This window comes from Bombyx mori, chromosome 2 (assembly GCF_030269925.1).
Source record: "Bombyx mori chromosome 2, ASM3026992v2".
In the NCBI taxonomy this organism is placed as follows: domain Eukaryota; kingdom Metazoa; phylum Arthropoda; class Insecta; order Lepidoptera; family Bombycidae; genus Bombyx; species Bombyx mori.
The window spans coordinates 3,939,993-3,958,185 of NC_085108.1; the positions used below are offsets into that span (position 1 = coordinate 3,939,993).

Below are 18,193 nucleotides of genomic sequence, written 5' to 3' on the forward strand. Positions count from 1 at the left end.
GGGTTCGACGAGAACGATGACCGGGATGTTTTACGTTGAGGTGGCTGTGCAAGTGACTACAATAAGCAAAATAAATTGTCTTCGTAGTGCCCGTAATTGGTTAGAGCTTTAGCTTGGGATCGTTGAATCTATGATATTTATTCATTAATATGTTTTGTTGATTTCAGGCCTGGTATGGACAAGGAGGGCGGCGAGGGTGCCGAGCCGGGGAAGGGGCCCGATGGTCTGCTTGACGCCGCTGGTCTCTTTGGTGGTAAGGCGCATAGATAACACACATAAATTAGTTATAGATAAGCAACTAAATCACTTTATTTATTTATTTATTTATTAAATGGGTGGACGAGCTCACAGCCCACCTGGTGTTAAGTGGTCACTGGAGCCCATAGACATTTACAACGCAAATGCGCCACCCACCTTGAGATATAAGTTCTAAGGTCTCAGTATAGTAACAACGGCTGCCCCACCCTTCAAGCCGAAACGCATTACTGCTTCACGGCAGAAATAGGCGGGGTGGTGGTACCTACCCGTGCGGACTCACAAGAGGTCCTACCACCAATAAAAAATGTCACTTAACAAAAATGTTAACGGGCGTCGACCACTAGATGGTTTCGCTTCGATTAGTTTCTCATTGCTCTTGTAGATGGCAGTAACATATTACCTATCCTATATTTTATTTTCAATGAAAGATTTTGTATATTTTCTGAAACCACAAATCGATAAAATTTAATCAATTTGTCTATAAAAAATAAATTGTATGATTTGTTTTTATTTTCTCTGTTTAGTTATACAATAATTAAATGCCTTAACTTTAACAACATATAAGTTTAGGGGCATCCACTACAAGATGTCGCTAGTTTCAATACAAAAAAATCTTCTTCAAATATCGCACTTTCAGAGCCCTAGTAAGGCGCTCTATCTAAACAATATGTTCACGCTTTTAATCTTACTAGTGGTCGCGTGGTAGTCGAAATTATTATAAGTTTGAACATTATTATGGTTCTATTGTCAAATACTACTTGTATAATGACAGATTTCGCCAAGGTTATACCATAGACAAATGATATTAAAGATAAACAATATTAATCTATTCTCAATTTGACCACAGATTTTAACAATAGACAAAAGAGTATACATGCGTGCGTGTGTGTCAAATACACGGTAGTGTGTGTCGTGTTTTTATTTTTATTTAATGTATTTTTTATGCATAATTTAAAAAAAAATATTAGCATTCTACACTCTTTCTCTATATTCTCTATAAGTGTGGGAAACTTAACTTAAATAGGCCAAACTGTAACTTGTATTTCGGTGTTAAGATTATTAAAAAAAAAAAAGGTTTTGAAATAGTATTTTTTTATTTTTTTATTGCTTAGATGTGTGGACGAGCTCACAGCCCACCTGGTGTTAAGTGGTTACTGGAGCCCTAGACATCTACACCGTAAATGCGCCACGCACCTTGAGATGCAAGTTGTAAGGTCTCAGTATAGTCTCCTTGAAATTCGTATTTATAAATAAGCACAACACACAACAAAAAAGGCTATTCGTTATACCGCCTGCGATGTGTACTTACCAGTCAGTCACGGTACTACTGTTTTTACGTAAATATAAAATAATATTTTATGTTAATTAATAATGAAATATTTTACGTTCACCGAACGAAGCGCGCTGTTCAGACGAGTAACAAGATGTTTTATGTTGACGCCGGTGAAAGTGACTACAGTAACCGAGATATATACATAATTTTATTGCAAAAGCGGTAAATGCGACGAATACGCCATTTTCACGATAATTGTTTTCGAAGGTAAAGGCCAAGGGTCTTATGCCAAATGGGTATTCTTGTTTGTGAGCACTACTTAATCTCGTTTTCTCTGTGTTATGTACCGTATGTATGTTCGTATGAGGTGATGGTTTGAGATCATCCGGATTTCTTATTTTTTAAGATTTCATGATCTAGCAACGAGACCTTTAAGCCAACTCTTATATTTTCTTTTTGTTACTGTTATCATATGGAAAAATGACATGAAGCGAAATGAGACGATGACGCCTAATCTGAGACTTTAATTAGTTGGGCAAAACAATATTCACAACTTCGCTTCTCGCGTTCCTGCGAAGAAGTCTCTCCTTTTCATCATCGTATCTCTTGCTAACGAAGCAGATAAGAAACACTGCGCTCATATGCAGTACTCTCTCAGAGATCTCTTTGCCACGTACCATAGAACTTTGGAACGACTTACCCTTCAGTGTTTCCTGTGTGCTTAGTGCGAGTTTATTAACGTTCTCGTAAAAGTTAAGCCAATTTTGTATGCAATTGGAACAGCGCCCCTAGCCGAAAACGTACGTAAAATATCCCATTTTACCCCACTTTTACTCTATCGAGAACGTTAAAAAACTCGTCCTAAGCACACTGAGCGCTATGACAGGTTCTTCAAACGGTGGTCAGTGGTAATCACGTAGGGAGCCGTATGTTCGTCAGTCCAAAAAAGGCAACAAGGAAATAAATTCTATAATGATTTGAGATGCAAAATTTGGTCGTCTAATTGGTTTTAAATAACGCTTTTGGAGTTGTATTGGCGGTTCACGTAGCAACAGTGCATATAGATCTTTGGCGGATGCTCGTTAAGGCAGACCTGTTCCTTTTTATTCAAGAAATCCTTACGTCAAGATTTAATAATGTTTCGTAAATTTTATAAAATAAATAAAATAAAAGTAAAAAACTTTTATTTCAAGACAGCATAGTCTCATAGTGTGTTAGTATTACAAATAATTTAAGAACTATGTTAGTATTTAAATAAATGTATCAACTCCGTCACTGGCAGCCTCATCAAGCAGCATGTAGAACATGCAACTTGATGTACCTACCCAGGGTCGGGCCATCCAGTCTTTCTGCCAATACCCTCAAGGCGTTGTTTTTTTTTTTGGCCACCCGCCTCGAGATATAAGTTCTAAGGTCTCAGTATAGCTACAACGGCTACCCCACCCTTCGAACCGAAACGCATTACTGCTTCACGGCGGAAATAGGCGGGGTGGTGGTACCTACCCGTGAGAACTCCCAAGAGGTCCTACCACCAATGATTACGCAAATTATAATTTTGCGGGTTTGGTTTTTATTACACGATGTTATTCCTTCACCGTGGAAGTCAATCGTGAACATTTGTTGAGTACGTATTTCATTAGAAAAATTGGTACCCGCGTGCGGGATTCGAACACCGGTGCATCGCTAAATACGAATGCACCGGACGTCTTATCCTTTAGGCCACGACGACTTGTTGGTGCTTCCTCCTACTCTACTCATAATGGATGCTACCTTTTTGCGCATTATCGCGAAACAGTCATCAGTGTGCGCATCGGCGAACATGCCTGATGCACTACAGTAAGGTGGAAGCCTCAACAACGCCCTGAAGGCATTATTATATTGTATACGCATATTATATTCATATTATAAATATATGCGTGATTATATTTGGGAATGAGCAAATCCTGAGTTTCTTATCGTTCTAAAATACGGCTTATAAGGTGCCCGTGAAAACGTACTCGTGTGAGACAATTGTTTTGGTTTTGTATATTGCACGACTCGCAAAGTTTTCCATATCAATAAAAATAAAGTTTAACATAGTACTATATTATTGACGGTACGTTTTTTTTTTCTGTATACAATTTGATTTCACAAAACGATTTAAATTTTAAAAAACTCCAGCTTAGATTTTAAATTTATCTCTGAATCTACCAAATTTATTTAAAAAAATTTAGATTTCTATCGAAATTTTAAAGGAACTTTTGCAATGATTTAATTCGCAAGATCAGATTGCATTTCAATGTTATATTAACTAAGTAGTTTTTTTTATCATTTTATGTTCTACTTAGCGAATCTATACTTATACTTATAATATTATAAAGAGGAAAGATTTGTTTGTTTGTTTGTTTCGAATAGGCTCCGAAACTATTGGACCGATTTGGAAAATTATTTTTCCATTAGAAGCCGACATTGTCCCTGATGAACATAGGCTACTTTTAAAAAAAAAAAATTTTTTTTTTTTTTTGTTTCGTGTGTGTTTTAATGTTTCCGAAGCGAAGCGAGGGCGGGTCGCTAGTTAAAAATAATAGTTAAATCACACATTAAGCTACTAATTAAATCTAATATTAATATTTAAAAGTATAATGAACAGTTACCGTTAAAAGCAATCATGTCTAGACAATCACCTAAGGAAGGAAGAAGTTTGCTAGACAAAATTAAACCGGCAACAATTATGTACTATTATTCATTATCTCTTTTTTTTCCTACCTATTCTAGAAACCTCGAGGGGTTATTCTAGATTAGCCGAGATAGTAGGTGAGCTCACGGGGCTCAAACCTGACGACGTTACTATCACGAACTCTAGCAAGAGCCGTGCTTCGCAGAATCTACCACCGGATCGGAAACGCGACCCACTGAGAAGATCCGGCGAGAAACTCAGTGGGCTGTGTCTATGGGTTAATTCGCTCGCCGAGCCCTTCGTCGCAAGCGACGGGTTCGACGAGAACGATGACCGGAGTCATCATCATCGTTATTATATTACAGCGTCATAAGTCGTCGTGGCCTAAACGATAAGACGTCCGGTGCATTCGTATCTAGCGATGCAAGATACCAATCTTTAGCCTTAGCCTGGTCCGGCATGTCTATCCAGAGTCCTCTATTCATGGCTTTCTTTTTCCAGTTTTTGACATCAATTTAAGTTCCTGCTCTACTCCACCAAACCCTCGGAGTAATATACTGTTAAATGCGTACCACAAAGAGGTGGTGTTAATATATATTGTATATATAAATCGCACTACCTTGCACAATAATATGGCTCCTACAATATAACTGTACAAGTTTCTACTTATTTTGTATTTACTTGCATATTTTTAGTATTTATTTTTCACATGTGTATATATGTATATATTTTTATGTAAGTTTATTATGATATAGCACCGTCCAGTTCGCTTATTCCTGTCCCTGCAAGGTTGCCTGGAAGAGATCGCTTTCAGCGATAAGGCCGCCAATTTATGTCACCGACTATTATTTGTTTTATTTGCTCACTCTGTACATATGGTGTTAAATAAAGTGTTATTATTATTATTATTTATATTTATATTGCCTTTGTAGGCAGACGAGCATACGCCCCACTTGATGGTGAGTGGCTACCATCGCCCATGGACTTCAGCAATGCCAGGGGCAGAGCCAAGCCGCTGCCTACAAACTTTTTACTTTTTCCCATACCTATTAGCTGGTAGCCTATGAGGCTATTACAGCTAAGCTGTTACTACGAGTATTACGTAATCGTATGCTCAATGGTATAATATAGAGGCGGAAACGATAAGTTCGTCCGCAGGTGACATTATTCGAGATGTTTCTACGCATCGTTTTATTATGAGTATATCGGAAACTATAAATAAATAACTTTCTAAACGCGACGGAAACGTTGAGTAAGATAAATGCGCATACGTGTGAGTAATTTACGCGCTTGTTAATGATTCGTATGGTAATGCATCATGAATTGTATTATTTGTGAATTGGAATTAATTAGAACCCGGCCCAATTTGCTGGCCGATATTTGGTTTGATTTTGATGAAATGGCTACCAAACTACACAGGATTATCGTGTTAAGCGAATCTGAAGATTACATCGAAATCTAAAGTTATTTGGTATATAAAGAACTAGCTTTTGCCCGCGACTGCGTCCGAGTGGAATAGTTCACAAATAATGCTTTATTTTAGAACAAATTTGGTTAGCATAAAAAACGTTATAGTGAGCTAACCTTAACATATAGACATATGCTGTCGCGGACTTTTTATAGAAATTTTAAAGAGGAACAATTCTGTCATACATTAATTTAGCGAAACTTTAACCGTTTCTTCAGTGCACGCAGCCGAAGCTCTCAAAATGAAAAAAAAAAACGATTTTGAAACATTCTTTATTGGTGCTCCGCTTGTATTGGTCTTAGCGTGATGTTATATAGCCTATAGCCTTCCTCATTAAATGGTCTATCTAATTACTGAATTTTTCAAATCGGACCAGTAGTTCCTGAGATTAGCGCGTTCAAACAAACTCTTCAGCTTTATAACATTAAAATAAGTATAGATTACATCGAAATAGGAAACATACTCACACCGACTTTATATATTACATAGAATAGCAAACCCGGCGAACTTTGTTCCGCCTTAGAGGCAATAAATGAACAGACTTTTAATCAAGGTAATTTTTTTGTTTGGATAATTAATGTAAATTAAAAAAGCAAGTATTTTAATGATTCTTTATTGGCCATGTATTTTAGTTGTTATTATTATATTTTCTTGTTCTTCTTCAGCCCTTTCACTCGCAAAGTTTCGAATCCTAGTTGCATTACGGTTTCGTCGGGAAAGATTTGATCGTGTTGGTCGCGCCATGGCTTTCTTAATGATTACCTATCTCGGCACAATAAGCTAATCGAAACTCGAAATAAACACATCAACCGGTCAACTTCAAAATTCTACCATAATTAACCTAAACTACATTACGTTTAGCTGTCAGTTGCGTTTTGTTATTTCATATCTGTTGCGTTTTGTTATACCACATTTTATGTCACATCCCACAGAAACGTGATAAAAAGTACCTATCCTATGTCCTTCTCCTGATCCTAAGCTACCTCCCCGCCAATTTTCAGCCAAATCAGTTCAGCCGTTCTTGAGTTATAAATAGTGTAACTAACACGACTTTCTTTTATATATACAGATTTAAAACATTTGCGTGTTGTTTGATTATTTTCATTATGCACGTATTTAACACGAATATTGAAACTGAATGAGGTTACGAAAATGCAAAATCGATATTACGTTCAATATTACATGACCGATAATTTATAATATTTTAAGTATAGCAGTAAATAGAAAAGCGGTTTGAGGAAACATCTGTACCAGATTTAAAAAGTTATAAGCACCAAATAAATTGGGCCGACAATCCTAATTCCATTTTCCTATTCCGCTTTTGTAAATCAACCTCATATTTCAACATTGGATGCAGGATTTATATTGTGTTTTGAAATCGCTCTAGTGACTAGTATACTTAGTGTGAGATTTTTTACTTTTCGATCGCGTAAAAGCTAACTCTATGGAATTAGAACAGCGCCCCTAGCGGCAAACGAAGGAGGCGGCCTCTGATATACATATCATTATCCTGCCCTTCTCCCAGTCACCTGGGGTCGGCGCAACATGTTTTCTCCTTCCATACTCTTCTATCATATACCATTTCTTCGCTCACTCCCCTCCTACCCATATCGTCTTTCACACAATCCATCCATTTCTTCTTAGGTCTACCTCTTCCTCCACATCCTTCCACATTCATAGTTAATACTCTCTTAACAACCTCATTTTCATTTCGTCTCATCACATGTCCATACCATCCCAAACGTGCACTCCTCAGCTTCTCTGTCACAGGTGCCACTTTCAGACTTCCTCTGACATATTCATTCCGTATTCTATCCATTCTCGTTACTCCACACATCCATCGCAACATTCGCATCTCTGCTGCATGCAATCGCCTTTCATCCATCTGATATACATAAACAGATAAATGCACGCATAAAACTCCACTTCGATAAAGCGGCACGACATGAGAACCCTCTCATCGTGGCCGCCGGTAACTACATTCCCGATCCTGCGGACAGAATGGAAAGCAGTCGACGTCGCCCCAAACACGTCATTTCGGATCCTCCCGATCCACTAACGGTGCTTTTAGGTACCTCAAGCACCGGTCGTCGTTCTCGTCGAAACCGTCGCTTGCGACGAAGGGCTCGGCGAGTAAATTAACCCTCAGACACAGCCCACTGAGTTTCTCGCCGGATCTTCTCAGTGGGTCGCGTTTCCGATCCGGTGGTAGATTCTGCGAAGCACGGCTCCTGCTAGGGTTCGTGTTAGCAACGTCGTCAGGTTTGAGCCCCGTGAGCTCACCTACTAGTTACGGCGACGCTGATATAGCCTCTCAAGGCTATCTATCAGCTTATGTAGGGAAAAAAAAACCATAAAACATACTTCTAACGGTTATTATACTCATAAATATATCGATCATTCGACATGACCGTTTCCCGGAATCGAAACTCGTCATAAAATGAACCATCCGCGCAACTTAAAAATGAAGTTAGTCTTGATTTTATCGTATCACGGCCCACCCTTAAAATCGGACCGCATGATTGCTTCGTGCCAAACAGACAAGATACCGAATCGAGCGGCCAATATGATATGAGAACAAGTTTTTTTATTTTTATTTTATTGCTTAGGTGAGTGGACGAGCTCACAGCCCACCTGGTGTTAAGTGGTTACTGGAGCCCATAGACATCGACAACGTAAATGCCGCCACCCACCTTGAGATATAAGTTCTGAGGTCTTGTTTGTTGAGTACGTACGTATTTCATTAGAAAAATTGGTACCCGCCTGGGATTCACCGTACGTCTTATCCTTTAAGCCACGACGACTTAAACATACTTTTATAACATAGTAGTATAACATAGTAATGAACAATAGAGCTACTGTACATTCATCTGGTAATGTAAGCCAAATAATTGTCACATATCAACGGCGGATTAGTGCCTGAATGTCAATAATAATTGGCTTTGTGAATATATATCATACGTTTAATCTATTAAAGTCTGTTTTTGTGCGTTTTAAAATTGTTATGCGTTGCTATTTGGATTGATCTCGGTTTCCGGTCGCGCTAATAACTGCGCCCGCGTCTTTGTCCGGAGCCGCTGACATATTGTCGTTACGAGTGCGTGAATGTGTTTCCAGTAGGGCTGTCGAAATTCATTTAAATTTTTATTAGTTAATTGTCTTATTGTTAAAATTTATATTGCGTACTAGCTGACCCGGCAGACTTCGTAATGCCTCAATTGATAAATAAAAGACCTAAACTTTTGTATAAAATAAACTTAAAACAAACAAAAGGAATCCGTCCGACGGGGGACACGTCAAAGGAAAAACAAAATTGTTATTTTTATTTAATTCCGAGCATTTTCATATTTATCTACCTTTCAAACCTTCTCTGGACTTCCAACCAAAATTAGCCAAATTGGTCCAGCCGTTCTCGAGCTTTAGCGAGACTAATGAACAGCAATTCATTTTTATATATATAGATAATAAATCTTGAAAATATTCTTTACTTACCCAATCGTTTTTAGCCTAGTGAGTGAATTTGTTAACACTACCCTTAGGAAGAGCAGTACTTCGCTGAATTCACCGCCGGATCGGAAACGCGAACCGACAAAATCCCGCCAGAAACTCACCTGGTTGAGAGTTGTGACTATGGGCGTAGTTAGTAATGGCCAAAAAAAACATTTCCACAAAATTATGTGTAATAATAATAAGTCAAAGTCATCATGGACTAAGCGATAAGACGCCCGGTTCATCGTATCGAGCGATACGGTAGTGTTGGTGTTCAAATCCCGTAGTTACCAATTTTTCGATTGAACTACACAGCCCCTGTTCATGAATGACTTCTACTATAAAAGAATAACATCGTGCTATAAAAATCAAAACAAACTGCGTCATTACTGTACAATTGAGAAATACCTTAGGGTGGGTTGCGTCACCCACGCCTATTGACATCGATAATGACTTAATATGAGGAGGGCCGTAAGCTCGTTCACTCATATCAGTATTAAAAAAATATATCAAAGTGAAAAAGGGATTACTCATTCACTAATCAAAACTCCAAACAAAATTCAGTTTAATTTATTTAGTGATAATCGCGACTTTATTAATAAATACAGTTATTATCTTGATCTCATGGTGCTTTGTCTGTCTCTTTGCAGCGGACTGACAATGTCAGAGTAAAAACGACGAATATTAATATTATCGGTCACTCAAGTCATTATAACGTAATTATATTGTTAACAGGTTGCCAATAGTAAAATAGCAAGTACTCAGTGTGCTACCCGCGATTTTGAGCATGATTGACGTGCATAAAACCTCTAAGCCATAATATGTGTGTTGAATGTTTTGATTTATCACCTCCGAGACGATCCTAACTTTAAATAAATATTGTTTGACAACCCTGCGCTTTCATGATCCCATGCCGTATAAGTAAACTCGTCCGAGGTTACTGCCCCCGCGCCCATCGCTCCGACAAACACCATGTCGTCGCCATAATTCTTGTGTCTTTAAGTAAAGGTTGAAATTCTTTTGACAATCAAAAATCTGACCTAAAGGAAACATGCAATATACTGTTAATAAAGTTCTTATCGATTAGCAATAAGGGTAATTTTCGTTTGAATGGATTGTAAGGTTTAACTTAAATCTTTGTTTCCTCACTACTATAGGATATTGTTTTATATTGGCTAAGCCTAATGGAGTAGATTTATATGGGCCGGATAATTATATCATTACGATTTCCGCCTTATAGGGTAGATAGACTTGTTTCTATATTTGTTGTTTGATTTCTCTTAATTGCATGTTTGGTGATATTATAGTCTTGTGTTTCCGAGAATGTTTTGAGCAAATGCGATAAGCAGAGTTTCGCTCGCCAAAAAATATTGTTTTATTATACATGCCTACTTAAAAGAATAGCTACATGTATAATATAATATCTTTTACTCTTACAACTCGCGCATGTTCAAGGAAAAGTGTCAATTTTTCTAAAGTGTTACGTAATTTTGCCAATACTCATAATAATAAAACAGTTTCCCGAGAGAAAGATGGTTTTAGATATAAAAGGTAGCGTGTGTCAAACCGTTGTCTTGTTTCGACATGAAAGAAAAAAAGACAAACAAACAAACAAATTTATAATATTAGTATGGATGAAGACACATGCGTTTATAGTTTAAAGAGTTTAAGATAGATATAGTTGAAAATTCTCAGGTCTCGAAGCGTCCAGTGGAATTCAAGTTGTGATGTCTATTTGCTATCTCTACTTAGCATCACATCGGATGTTAGTCTATCCATATACTTAAACAAATAAATAATAGTTTAAAAAAACTAACAAAATACGCTTTTATAGAAAATCCAACTAAAGAATTGAAAATAAATTTTAATAAATTTGAATTAAAAATAGTGTAAGAAAAAATTATTTTATTATAAAAAGGCGTGGGGTGCTTTTGAGGATATTATCAAAATAACCCTTCTATTCATATCTGTTCATAAAATATTTAACTACTGATACCATACACCCCACGCTTTTTTTTTACAATAAAATTTTTTTTTCTTCAAATTTCGAGTTAATCCGACGTTTTGAAGGGGGTCAAAATCATGTTCAAAGATTCCCTTACAAACGTACATACGTCTGAAGCTAATAAAAGCGTATTAAAAAAACAGGGATTGATCAATGTTAAGTGCCGCGAAAGGCACTGTCCACTCTTGTTAATGGTCGTTCAGTCGAAAACGGCTTCATATTGAGGTGACTCACACAATGGCGTAATGTTTGTTTTTTGTCTCACGAAATATAGTTTTTAAAAAGATAATACGCGGTTTCCGTTCGCTTATGTCAGTGATTCTCAACCACTGTGCCGCGGCACTTTTGTTTGCCGCCAAATTTCAAAAGTGTGCCGCCAAATTTTGCAATTATATAATAATGTTAATATTATTAAATTATATCATTTAAAAAGAAAAATATTTTTAACATGAATATATATTGAAATCCACAAAAAATTAAATTATTTTATTATTTGCTTTGCAACGCGGTTTTTCTTAGTGCCAAATTATGATGAAGCGGCGTGCATAGGAATATGTCTCAAGTCGGCGCACACTTGCCACTTCTGCGTACAAAACGTGTTGTTTTAGTGATAGTTGGGATTCACAAGGTGTTGCATAGTAGTTACTGCACCTTTTCTTTCGTTAAAATTGGCAAATGTATTTGAATCAGTAGTAAGTAAATAATTTTTATCTTTTTCTTTGTGTCCCGCCAAATTTTGAAATCGTTAAATATGTGCCGCAACAAAAAAAAGGTTCAGAATCACTGGCTTATGTGTTTGGTGGGAGGTCGTGTGGATATGAAATTATACGGTAATGAATGTTTTTTTTTTATTGCATAAATGAGTGGACGAGCTCACAGCCCACCTGGTGTTAAGTGGTTACTGGAGCCCATAGACATCTACAATGTAAATGCGCCACCCACCTTGAGATATAAGTTCTAAGGTCTCAAGTATAGTTACAACGGCTGCCCCACCCTTCAAACCGAAACGCATTACTGCTTCACGGCAGAAATAGGTAGGGTGGTGGTACATACCCGCGCGGACTCACAAGAGGTCCTACCACCAGTAATGTGTGCTTGGAAGTGATCCCGGCTATTGAAGCTCTTAAAGGGATAATATCGAAATACGTGGTCGCTTCGTAAATACTAATAACTCCAACATAGTAAATGTTCAGTATTGTAAAGTTGTCTTTGAAAATAAACATAAAATATTCTCTCACATAATTCATATCAGAATAATCACCATAGAATCGTCCACCTCAAATGAGTCGTCTATTATCAAAGGTGGCAATCTGTGCATTTGGACAAAAAAATGTTATTGATATGTCAATACAGATTGATTTGAATATAATCGTCTCCTTCAAAGAATACGGTTCAAAACCTGCATTAAATAAAGGTTAATACTTAACCTGTTATTTATCTAAGATGTCGTTCAGAAGAGTTTTGTGACTGCCAATGGAATACAAAGTCAATAATTCGTTTTCCTGATTTACCAATAATTGTCCAAAAGTCACACTGCCGGCTTTGATAATAGTCGACTCAAATATAGATTAAATACTTGCCGGCGCAAATAAATTTACATATTATTATGTGAAATGATAGATCTGTGAGTTGTTATAAGAAAACAATTCGTTAATAAACATTTATTAATCATTTTTTGCCTAGTGGTGCCTTTACTGGTGGTAGGACCTCTTGTGAGTCCCCGCGGGTAGGTACCACCGCCCTGCCCATTTCTGCCGTGAAGCAGTAACGCGTTTCGGTTTGAAGGGTGGGGCAGCCGCAGCCGTTGTAACTATACTTGAGACCTTAGAACTTGTATCTCAAGGTGGGTGGCGCATTTACGTCGTAGATGTCTATGGGCTCCAGTAACCACTTAACACCAGGTGGGCTGTGAGCTCGTCCACACACGTAAGCAATAAAAAAAAAGTGATCGCAGACATATGGAATTGAACAGTCGTGTGGTTCAGGACGAAGATAAGCTTAACAGTTTCTTTTGAGGTTCGTGTTAAAGTAATTTGAACCTTACGGTAATCTAAATTAAATTTCTTAAATCTATCCGTACCTTTGTTTATCCGACTTGGCTTTTTAAATTAATCAAAGATAGCTCTGGGTTATACGGACTGACCTTTATTACTGCTGCAGCTGTAAACAAAATAGTCGTCGCGGCCTAAAGGATAAGACGCCCGGTGTATTCCGTATTAAGCGAAAAATCTATCTACATATATCTATATATTAATACGTGAAGCAAAAACTTTGTATCCCTTTTTACGAAAATTGCGCGGACGGAGGAGTATGAAATTTTCCACACTTATAGAGAATATAGAGAAGAAGTGCACAATGCTAATATTTTTTTTAAATAATGCATACAATATACATTAAATCAATAAAGAAAACATTACACACACTACATACCATGTATTTGATGCACACACGCATGCATACTATTTATTGTCAAACTTTTGTTCTTGACGTCTGTGGTGGTCAAATTGAGAATAGATTAAATATTTGTCTTTATTAATATGTTTTTATAGTGTAGCCTTAGCGAAATTTGTGATTATAGAAGTATAAAATATGTACAATCATAATGGTGTACAAACTTACAATCCCAATTAATTATAGTCGAATTTCGACTGCTGCGGAAGCTCTAGTAAAAATGAATTGCTGTTTGTTAGTCTCGCTAAAACTCGAGAACGGCTTGACCGATTTGACTAATTTTGATCTTGAATTATTTGCGGAAGTCCAGAGAAGGTTTAAAAGGTTGATAAATATGAAAATTCTCGGAATTAAATAAAAATAACAATTTTGTTTTTCCTTTTTATGTGTCCCCCGTCGGTCGGATTCCTTTTGTTTGTTTTAAGTTTATTTTATACAAAAGTTTAGGTCTTTTATTTGTCGATTAAGGCACTACGAAGTCTGTCGGGTCAGCTAGTTTGCGTACGTTCAAGAATAAGATAGGCTACCATAGCCATATTAGGGCGCACGAGAGACCCGGACATTAGCTTTTAAGTTATTAACCCTTAGCCTGCCGTGTAGGTAGGTCACCGGTGACCTACGCGGCACTTTTTTTTTTTTTTTCCTACCTAATCTGAGAGCCTTGAGAGGCTATTTCAGCGTAACCTAACGTTTGTAGGTGAGCTCACGGGGCTCAAACCTGATGACGTTGCTAACACGAACCCTAGCAAGAGCCGTGCTTCGCAGAATCTACCACCGGATCGGAAACGCGACCCACTGAGAAGATCCGGCGAGAAACTCAGTGGGCTGTGTCTGAGAGATAATTTACTCGTCGAGCCCTTCGTCGCAAGCGACGGGTTCGACGAGAACGGTGACCGGTGCTTGAAGTACCTAGAAGCACCGGTAGTGGATCGGGAGGATCCGAGATGACGTGCTACGCGGCCCACTGAAGTAATTATATCGATTTCGGTTACTAAGGTGCCTGGATTGCCTAACTTTGCCTTCTTTTGTCTGTTAATATATGTTTTAGTCTTTTAGGTCTCAGTATATTCGGATACGTCTTTCACAGAGTCTACTAGATATTCCGGTGCCTTAGTAGGAAGATCGTTGATGCCAATACCAAATAAAACGCACCCATAATTACGAAGATAAATGAAGCTTAAACCCTTTCACCCTTCGATATAGATATAGTACAAACTCAATTGGCTACATACAATGTTAAATATCTTCCTATTTTTTTATTGCTTAGATGGGTGGACGAGCTCACAGCCCATCTGGGTGTTAAGTGGTTATTAGAGCCCATAGACATTTACAACGTAAATGCGCAACCCACCTTGAGATATGAGTTCTAAGGTGTCTCAGTATAGTTACAACGGCTGCCCCGCCCTTCAAACTGAAACGCATTACTGCTTCACGGCAGAAATAGGCAGGGTGGTGGTACCTACCCGTGCGGACTCACAAGAGGTCCTACCACCAGTAAAATCCTTGCATCGTATCCAATGCTGAGGGTCGTGACCTTTATGTATGTTAAATATAAATAATTAATAATGAAGCGTCAGGTAGTGACTTGGCTGTGCCCCTGGTATTGTCGATGTCAATGAGTGACAGTAGCTGCTCACTATCAGGTAGGCAGTCTGTTTACCGTAAGTTTCGTGTAGGCGGTGGAGCTCGATAGGGTTTAGTCGGTTCCGCGGAGCAAGTGTCTCGCGCGCCTTCTTCAAGGCGTTGTCTCCTGTGAGAAATTGGGGGAGGTAGAGGAGACCTCGGTCCTTCTCTTCTCCCCTTCTTCCTCTTAGGATGCGCCGGAGTCCGACATAATCCGGTCCGTTACCCCCCTCGACCGGGTATATGTAAATGTATTATCCAGCGTTAAAAAAAAGGGTGGGCGGTCTGTTTGTCACTCATTCACTCACTCACATCTCACTGATAACTATTAAAACCACAAATTTATTTTAAAAAAAAGAACATAATATTCCTAACCTAAAAGTACATGTTATTATCCGCAACATGCTTCGTCAGATTACAGAAATATAGTTATCAGCAACATGCTTCGTCAAAAAGTACAATACTTACTTCCAGCTACAAGCGTCGTCCCTCACTCTCTCATTCACTCACTCATTCACCAACTCACTCATTCACCAACTCACTCATTCACTCACGGTTTGTCACAGGTTAAATAAAACGATGTGTTTTCTTTTCAGCGTACTGGGGCAGGGATGGGAGTGCCGGCGGGGCGGCGGCGCAGGCCCAGGCTCAAGCGCAGGCCGCGCTCTTCGGCTTCGGATCCCGGTACCCGCCGCCGACGACGCTCGGGGTCGCCGCCAACCAGGCAGCCTCGCTCGGCCTGCATCCGGCCGCAAGTCAGTACCCGATATCTGTAAATTAACGTATTGTTGGTGAATTAAAAATAATAAATAACAGTTTAACTATAATACGCTTTTATAGAAAATCCAACAAAAAAATAGAAAATAAAATTTTTATAATTTTGAATTTAAAAAAATGATTTTATTGCAAAAAAAGCGTGGGGTGCATGGTATCAGTAGTTATAAATATTTTATGAACAGATATATGAGTAAAAGGTTTATTTTGATAATATCCTGAAAAGCACCCTTGCACTAATTTTAATTCAAATTTATTAAAATTTATCTTCTATTTCTTAGTTGGATCTTCTATAAAAGCGTATTTTGTTAGTTTTTTTAAAACCATTATTTGTTTTTTAATTTTTTAGTAGAATTTAATTTTTTTAATTTTTTTATTTATTATTGAAGTTTCATCGGTCCTTATTAAGTACACCAAATTTCGAGTTAATCCGACGTTTTGAAGGGGGTCAAAATCATGTTCAAATATTCTGTTACATTCTAACATACATACGTCTGAAGCTAATAAAAGCGTATTAAAACGGCAATCTCCAACGTTAGGCAGCGGCTTGGCTCTATCCCTGGCATTGCTGAAGTCCATGGGCGATGGTAACCACCCACCATAAGGTGGGCAGCACGCTCGTCAATAAAACGGTGATTTAATTGACACAGCGTTTACAAATCTAGCAATCTAATCCATAAAGCTAGTCGTCAGAATAAATAAAAAAAATACTATTATATCCTAATAATCAACGATCATAAGGTACATACACTAGGACTTCGAATTTGATTTATAAGTGTATATACCTGGTCCAGCTATAAGTTCTGTTACAGATGAAAATGCATTTTTTTTAAATGAAGTATGTAGTATTATTAAAATATATGCCTACATATTTATTAAAGTCTCCGCAATAAATAAAAAATAAAATCGATTCGAAATGGCCACCTTTGGCTTTTATACAGGCCTTTAATCTGTTTGGCCACGAACCTATGGACTTACGCACTGTTTCCAAGGGGAATTTCTCCACTGCTTGCTCCAAAGATTTTTTGAGAGACTCAATGTCACCGTGTCATTTAGAGCAGGCCGTGTCCTCTAAAGCTGACCATAATTTCAAGTCTAAAGGTTTGAGGTCTGGGCTTCGGCTCTTATAAACGGTTTCAAGCCGTAACGTTGGTTTCATGGGTAGTTCGTGCCTTGTGACCAGGTGCGGAGTCTCTTACCATTTTACAAAAATGTAATTTGGTGACTCATTGATAAGACACGCCCCACCAAACCATCACTGACCCTTACTGACCCCGACTTAAAAATAATTTACCAAGAAAGAAAGAAAGAAAGAAAGAAATCATTTATTCGCCAAGCATAGTGAAAATGAGTTATTACATAAATCAAAAGCAGCGTGTATGCTTTGTCATTACTTGACATGCGAATTTTAGTGCAGTGCATAGTTATAATATTATATAATTTACCATTCATTCATCCATAATTCAACTAATAATTAAAAATCCATTTATTTTCAATGTCATCCCTAAGAAAATAATTTATGTGATAATAATTTTCACTAATAAGATTACCTTTTAGGTTTTTTTTAAAATTAAAATCATCTAAGTCTCTTAATTTCTTCGGTAGTTTATTAAATATCCTAACGCTCATACCTAGTATACTATTATTCTTTAATGTAGTTTTGGTTTTTGGAAAACATAGCTTATCGTCGCGTCGATTTCTGTTTGCCACATTAGACATCTTAGTGAATCTATTGGGACAAGTTTTAACAAAAGATGCAACTTCGTATATATATAGGTTTTCCAAAATTTCCAACCAAATTTAAAGGTTCCAAACTCAAAGGTTGAAAAAAAAAGAAAAGTATTTTCTGTAACAGTATTTATAGCCAGATTAGTTATGTACTTATAAATAAGTAAAATATGTATGAAATATGTATATTATCGGCTCAGGCGCAGCATGGTGGTCGATGGCTTCACACCTAGCCGCTCAGGACTATCTCGCTCGTCTCCAAGCCTCAGGCCTGAACTTCCCACCGCTGGGCGATCCGTATGCCGCACTATCAGCTTTATCTGGAAGCGGAATGAAGCAGAACAAGCCAGTCAAGCCGCCTGGAAGATCTGAGAGGTAATCCAATTCTTGAAAGTTACAATAGACAGTACAGGGTCAATCAAATATCTTGGTAGTAGAAGAGTTACCATTTCGATAAAGCGGCACGAA

The 18,193-nt window shown here is 37.7% G+C and overlaps 1 protein-coding gene across 13 annotated transcripts in view; it reads left to right on the forward strand.

Annotated features, from left to right (window-relative positions):
* Positions 1–18,193, forward strand: part of LOC101745407 (bromodomain adjacent to zinc finger domain protein 2B) — a 120,711-nt gene that overhangs the window by 45,866 nt on the left and 56,652 nt on the right. For all 13 annotated transcript variants that reach the window (XM_062672575.1, XM_021352649.3, XM_021352651.3 and 10 more), the window contains exons 3-5: positions 168–253; positions 15,820–15,978; positions 17,926–18,100. In XM_062672575.1, coding sequence (XP_062528559.1) covers positions 175–253; positions 15,820–15,978; positions 17,926–18,100 — 413 coding nt within the window. In that variant the 5' untranslated portion in view covers positions 168–174. The remainder of the gene's footprint in view (positions 1–167; positions 254–15,819; positions 15,979–17,925; positions 18,101–18,193) is intronic.